This window comes from Electrona antarctica (genome assembly GCF_951216825.1).
Source record: "Electrona antarctica genome assembly, chromosome: 22".
NCBI classification, from domain to species: Eukaryota; Metazoa; Chordata; class Actinopteri; order Myctophiformes; family Myctophidae; genus Electrona; species Electrona antarctica.
Window position 1 is genome coordinate 23,665,409 of NC_136805.1, and position 7,372 is coordinate 23,672,780.

Below are 7,372 nucleotides of genomic sequence, written 5' to 3' on the forward strand. Positions count from 1 at the left end.
ATGAATTCTCACAGCATCTTGGCACCATTATGGAGGGCCCAGCTACCTCTACCCTGTGCAAGGCCAATCAACTGTTCATGTCTCTGGTTTGCAATGCCTGCCTAAATGACTGTTTTCACCAAAACCAATAGGCCTACATTTTCTCTCACACAGACGTTGGTTAAATCATTTTTTTATTGAAACTATTCAGCATGCACAAAGCGATAATGTCATACAAAATGTCACATAAGTAATAACTTAAAAATCAGCACAAAAGTGTTCAAAATAAAATATGTACAAAGTTTAGCACACAATCTTCTAGGTGAGACATTATCAGTGCACTATCATGGCAGCCAACAAAGATCCAGATCCAGCCATATGCAGATCCAGAAACAACCGTGGATGTATGGGAAACAACAATCAGTCAGACTGAGGGAGAAGAAGAAGGTGATCACAGTCATTATTACATGATTGGATCATATTGGAATATATCATTTGTGTTGGGGGTAAAGCGTAACATAAGTATGAATTATGTAATGATGTCACTGACTATCATCTACATTGATCATTCATTTTACAAATTGGGTAATAATAGTATTACAGTTACTATGTCAAGTATTTCTTTCAGAAACTATTCAATATGTATTATTATTTTTATTAACAATAATGCAATAAACAATAATAAGGCTGGAGTACTGTGGTGGGAGGGGTTATATTATACATTACTACACTTACATCAAAGAAATCATCCATACTAGGTTTTGGTCCCGTGTTTTTGCCGGCAATGTCGGCCATCATCTGAAAAGGAAGACCAAACCTTTATACACTGTAAAATACTGATACAAATGTAACAATGAGTATTTTGCTGTATACAGTTCCACTTCAACTTAGACAAAATGTGAAAAACAGCACACTGAGATAAATCTCAGATGCAACACATTGGGATCAACTGAGATAAAGCTACAGCACATTGAGATCAACTGATATACATTATATTCAGATCAACTGAGATATAGCTACAGTATACATGCAAGTGAGCTACAGCCATGCAGTGTATCGAGAATGAGATCCAACGGAGATAGCTAACAGTATACTCATAGTACATCGAGATGCAGCTGATCTTTCAGATAAGCCCTTTATCTCAACTCACATCCATATAACTCTCGCACTCTTCCTTTCCATCCTCTTCCTCATTTGCCCAGTCTCTCCAGTTGTCAAAGTCCGTAGCGATCCAGCTGGGCTACAGAGAAACATGGAGAAAGACCACATGATGACTGTGTTGGCTATAAACCCTATACTTCATAATCCCTAACCTAGTGGGCCACTTTTGGTAAGCAGAACTGGCGCTGCGGGATATGACAAATAGCCAAAATTAAAAACTCACAACGCATCGCATTGATCTTGTGAGCTTGTAGATCGGCAAACACTGACAGTACAGTACTAGTACATTATTTAAAACACATATAGTATATACAGATTTATATATACAGATCTTTTTAAACATAGTAGCTATGTCTTGTAAACTTTTCAAAGCACATACCCTGGCCTCGTCTTTCTGCAGTCGAGGCCATGCCACATCAGGCTTGAGCTTCCTCAGCAAAAAATTGATGGTACGATCATACACCCTCTCTCTGGAATCCTTTTGAGAAAGAAGGGGGTTAGCTGGAAACGTAGATACCTTTTAAAAGTTTCATTAATATTCTTTATTATATTCATATTTTGATACAATGTCTGTATAATATGCAAAGAAGATATGTCACCTGACCTAAATCTTTGCTTTAGGATCACATACATAAGTGCGTATGTGATCCCCCATATGGTTGAGCAGAGTCCCTATGTTGGTGTATTTTTTGTTTTTGCTCAAAATAGCAGATCAACAAGCTCACAAGGTGTTGCAACGCATTGTAAACGTGTCAATCTGCTATTTTCTGCGAATGTTTTCCCTCAGAATATGGATTTAAGTGGATAATACAAAAAAGCGGATATTTACCCCGAGCAGGAGTTTGGCGTAGAGGTTCACCTCGTTGTAGATCCATTCATCTTGATCATTTTTGCAACTGTTGTGGGTACACAGAAGACAGACACAACAGACACACATAGAGGATACAATAATGTTATTACACACAGGGATTACAATACACACAGAGTATTAGGTTACAATCGATTTACAGAGGATACAATATAATATACTATATTACTATACTAATATATTACTCACCATAGAATAATTTTCTCCTTCTGAATATCAACCCGGACATCCTTTGGTTTCTGCACCCAGACGTTGATATGGACATACTTTTTCCTGTCAAACCATACCATCTTTGCTGGTTGACTATTAGGAAACAAAAACACTGTTATTCTTGGTATAGCCTACTCAAGCTCAAGCATTGGGTGTATGAGTGATGATGAATGATGATAACTTCATGAAAGTTTATTCAAGAGCACTCTATGACTGTATTCAAGCGAGACTATACTCTACTTAGATTAGAATAGTCCGGCAGCTGACTTGCCCAAATGTGCCCAAAATGTGCTGACCTCATCACATTTGTCCTGACCTCATCACATTTGTCATTTGTGTTTTTAGCCCAAGGAGTGTTTTTTGTGCAAAACTAATGATTGGAATGGATTCAGAACCATGAAAACCCCCCTAGTTTGACATGTCACATGCTACTTAAAGCATAAGGAAAGTTTGACATTTTTTACATTTTGGCCTGCCATAGGATGTTAATGGTAGGGTCACAAGAAACCCCTATAAAAAAATGCTCAATACTGACAACCGGTCAGCAAGTGGATTCATGAATGTATACATAGACAATATTTGTAGGCCATTAAAAAAGACTATACCAAATTTCCCACTTTAAACAAAAGAAGCCTGTCGGCTGCCGGACTAGAAGCACACGGTGTCTCTTGAGTCTTGACAAGAGACCCCAAACCAAGATTTCACATTACATAGTGACAAATTCACAACACTTACCTCTCCTCTGGCCTGGCAATCTTTGGAGCCCTGATCATTTTGTTCTGTAGACTGTAGACAATTCAGAAGGTAGAAGCTTTTGTATGGTATTCCCTCTTTGCTGAGAGTGTATGAACTGAATAGAGGTGGTACAAACCGCCTGGTATACTGTATCTGTTCAACTGCAACCCTGTTGGCACTATTTATAGACCAGTTGTATACCAGCTGCTTGGGGTAAATGAATCCCTCAACCCCCGCCCCCGACACTTTAGGGGTTGGCTGTGGAACTCTCGGGAAAGCTGAGGAATCACTTGTGTGTTTACTTCAAAGCTGACTGAATGCGTGTGGATAAAAGTAAATCATAAAAGCATCATTAATATGTTGCTTATAATTATATCTCGAGACAGATTGTTAAGGTGCTGTTTTCACTTTGTTTTGCTGATGGGTTCCCAGATTGCTTTCTAAAATTAACTTTTGTCAAACCATGCAGTAAACACGGGTATATTTTAATATATTCCATAAAAAATATTTCTCATCAAAATATATTGAAGTACAGCAATACATGGCAACTTGAGGTACTCTTCTTTAATATTTCATCATGACTTTTCACAAAAAAACAAAAACATCATATCCTGGGGGGGCCCTATCATAGGGGGGAAAAAATCGATGAAATATGTGGGTATTATTTGAATAAATATCACACCCGTGTGAAGTGAGGGGCACTATTATCATCATACATCATATATCATCTCATTCTAGCCAATCACAATTTGCGTCCTCTCTTTTCCGTCTTCACTTTTCTGCCCTGACTTTTAGCTTCAATATGTACTTTGTTCAGCCAATTAAATCATCGCTATGGGGTGATCAGTCAATCACTAGCCTATGTTTGTGTTCACACAACCCAGAAAATCACCCGTGTTTTAGTGTTCTAGGGTTAAGCAAGTATTATTAATAATAATAATAAGGGGTGCACGATTATGAAATTATGACCGATCTCCGATTATTTGCAGGGTCTTTTCTTTTCAAAATCTTTTTATTCAGGTTTTGTATAACAGAAGCCCAGGGGCAAGTATTAAACAGACATAATAAAATATGAAAATAAAACTTAATTCCCTATCCCACCCTCCCCCCACCCACAATCCCAAGGATAGTCGGAAAAACAGTCTGGAGAAAATAAAAAATAAAGATTATTTGTAGGGTCATATCTGCCAATAACGATTCTGACCGATTCCGATATTATACAGGACCACAATGGAAACAAGCTTAGGCCCTAGGCGGGGCCAAAGCCTGTTAATAAAGTATTCAATCAATCAATAAATAGCCTATACTACTCTTTTCCAAGTGTCTGTTTTCACAACTGAATGAGATGAGTACACAAATTAAATGTATAAATAAGTTTCTTTTTTACTTTACATCATATTTGAATTGGCTTTTGTTCTAGACTAGAAGTACTAACTAGACACTTTATTTATATTGAACTCATTGATGAGTTTATTTTTACTTTGCTGGTGAAAACAGATTAAATAATCGGGATTATTTTGAGACCAATCCGATACCGATATGGCATTTTTATGGATGATATGGCCAATTCCGATATGCTACCGATTATATTGTGCATTCTTAAGAATAATAGCTCAAATGTATATAGCGCTTTTCTAAATACCCAAACATGATTAGGAACATGGAGGCACAATCAATGTAGTTCACCAAAACACACACAGAACAATAAATTGGTTAAAAAGCATTTAATTTAAAGTCTATGCAGCATACACAAAGCAATAATTTATGTCATATTACAAAATGTCACATACATAAGTAAAAAAGATTTTTATTTTGATAAGCCAACAAACGTCAGCCCAAAAGTGTTAAAATATGTACAAAGTTTAGCACATGCTCTTCTAGAGGTGAGACTAGTATCAGTGCACTTCTCATGGCAGCTATAACAACGATCCAAATCCAGAAGTGCAGATCCAGAAACAACCATGTATGGGGAACAACGATCAGTCAGACTGAGGGAGAAGAAGAAGGTGATCACAATCATCATTTCATGATAGGATTATATTGAAATATATAATTTGTGATGGGGGGTAAACGCGTAAAATATGAATTATGTAATATTATTACTATAATGAGTATATCATTCATTTGGTTAATATTGTTACAGTTACTATGTCAAGTATTTCTTTCAAAAACTACATATCAAATGTATTATTATTTAAAAAAATATATAGATTACTACACTTACATCACTGAAATCATCCATAGTAGGTTTTGGTCCTATGTTTTTGCCCGCAATTTCATTAATCGTCTGAAAAGGAAGAACAAACCTTGATGAGTATTTTGTTGTATACACTTCCACTTCAATTTAGACAAAACGTGAAAAACAGCACTTTGAGATACACCTAAGATGCAATACATTGGGATCAACTGAGATATTCTATACAGCACATTAAGATCAAGTGAACTACAGCTACAGTGCATTGAGATCCAACAGAGATAGCTAACAGTACTTAGTTCGAGATGCAGCTGATCTTACAGATAAGCCCTTTAGCTCAACTCACATCCATATAATTGTCATACTCTTCCTTTCCATCCTCTTCCTCATGTTCCCAGTCTCTCCAGTTGTCAAAGTCTGTAGCGATCCAGCTGGGCTACAGAGAAACATGGAGAAAGACCACATGATGACTGTGTTGGCTATTAACCAATGAAGCCCTATACTTCATCATTATGATATGACCAAAATAACAAAAAATAACCAATTTAAAAGCTCACAACGCATCGCATTGTGAGCTTGTAGATCGGCAAACACTGACACTCTGACAGTACAGTACTCCATTATTTGCAACACATAGGCCAATTATAGTAAATATATATTTCGAAGTAAGTTTTACTGTATATCCTGAAGAACATTGAAATACCTTGGTCTCGTCTTTCTGCAGTCGAGGCCATGGCACATCACCCTTGAGCTTCCTCAGCAACAGATTGATGGTACGATCATTCACCTTCTCTCTGCAATCCTTTTGAGCAGGGAAAGGTTATTATATTCTTTATTATATTCATATTTTGTTACAATGTATAATATGCAAAGAAGATATCGTCGCTGTCAGGAGGAAACCACCTAACTCCATTTTAGATTTTTTTTTGTTTGTATTTTTTGTTTATTTTTGTTGTGAGCTTGTCGATCTGCTATTTTCAGCAAAGATATTTAATGTTGCGCAAAAACATTAAAGACACTACTAGCATAGAGCCCTGTGATCCTAAAGAAAGAAAAGGTTATGGTGACATATGTCGGGGAGAAACCACCTAACTCCAAAATATTCATTTTCCAACATTTTCCATTTTTTTAAACAATGCAATACTGCTTCAATTTAAGATCAAGTGAACTACAGCTGGTATTGTGACTATATAATGGATAATACAAAAAAGTCGATTCTTACCGCGACCATGAGGTTGTCGTAAAGTTTCAACTCGTTGTAGATCCAATCATCTTCATCATTTTTGCAACTGTTGTAGGTACACAGAAGATACAACAGATTATTATACACAGAGGATACAATAATATTATTACACACAGAGATTACAATACATGAATGCACACAGTCAGAGTATAGGCTACAATAGATTTACAGAGGATACAATATGGCCTACTATTCAGCTGAATTTATATACTGTGCATGCGTGCATGTGTGCGTGTGCGTGTGTGACTCTGTGACAGAGATTAGAGAGGAGAGAGAGAGTGTGTGAGAGACAAGGGGAGATAACAATAGTTCTTGACTCACCGTAGAATAATTTTTTCCTTCTGAAAATCAACCTGGATATTCTTTGGTTTCTGCACACAGACGTTGACAGTGACATACTTTTTCCTGTCAAACCATATCATCCTTGCTGGTTGGCTATTAGGAAACAAAAGCAGTGTTAGCTCAAGTATTAGGTCAATGATGTGCCTGATGTGCCCTGATGATAACTTTATGAAAGTTTGTGCTCTTTAATAAACTTTCATAGTTATCATCATCACCATTGCCCTTATACTCTGCTTATTCATGAGGATTTACTTACTTACTTATACATTAGAAGCACATGATATATTTTGACATAGAGACTAAGAGACCCCAAACCAAGATTTAATATTACATAGTCCAGTGACAAACTCTGAAACTCATAACACTTACCTCTCCTCTGGCCTGATAATCTTTGGAGCCTTGTTCATTGTGTTCTGTAGGCAATTCAGAAGGTAGAAGTTTGTATGGTATTTTCACTGAGTATTTGAACTGAACAGAGATGGTACAAAGTAACAAATGCAACCCTGTCCCTGTGGCACTATTTTTAGACCATTGTTATCAGCTGCTTGGGGGACATGACTCCCTCAACCACTTGGGGGTTGGCTGTGGGAAAGCTGAGGAATCTGCTGGTTTCCAGGACCACCCCCATTTGGATGGGAGG

At 37.0% G+C, this 7,372-nt stretch overlaps 1 protein-coding gene across 1 annotated transcript; it reads right to left on the reverse strand.

Moving 5' to 3' along the window:
* Window positions 1–164: 164 nt before the first annotated feature.
* On the reverse strand, window positions 165–7,263 carry ptges3l (prostaglandin E synthase 3 like). The gene is made up of 13 exons (XM_079492291.1): window positions 7,102–7,263; window positions 6,712–6,825; window positions 6,370–6,436; window positions 5,851–5,949; window positions 5,494–5,583; window positions 5,178–5,240; window positions 2,954–2,997; window positions 2,198–2,311; window positions 1,970–2,036; window positions 1,520–1,618; window positions 1,130–1,219; window positions 715–777; window positions 165–408 (listed from the first exon to the last, which is right to left on the reverse strand). Exons 1-13 carry the CDS (start codon window positions 7,137–7,139, stop codon window positions 400–402), a joined length of 957 nt encoding a protein of 318 aa, XP_079348417.1. The 5' UTR covers window positions 7,140–7,263; the 3' UTR covers window positions 165–399.
* Between the last annotated feature and the right edge of the window lie 109 nt (window positions 7,264–7,372).

Bases quoted from the DNA above. Each gene is read 5' to 3' on its own strand.
- ptges3l (XM_079492291.1), bottom strand. From the start codon at position 7,139: ATGAACAAGGCTCCAAAGATTATCAGGCCAGAGGAGAG. The intron at 2,312-2,953 runs GTAAGTGTTGTG...GTTTCCTAATAG, and splicing joins ATTGCCAGGCCAGAGGAGAG to TCAACCAGCAAAGATGGTAT. The intron at 1,619-1,969 runs GTAAATATCCGC...CTTTCTCAAAAG, and splicing joins ACGCCAAACTCCTGCTCGGG to GATTCCAGAGAGAGGGTGTA.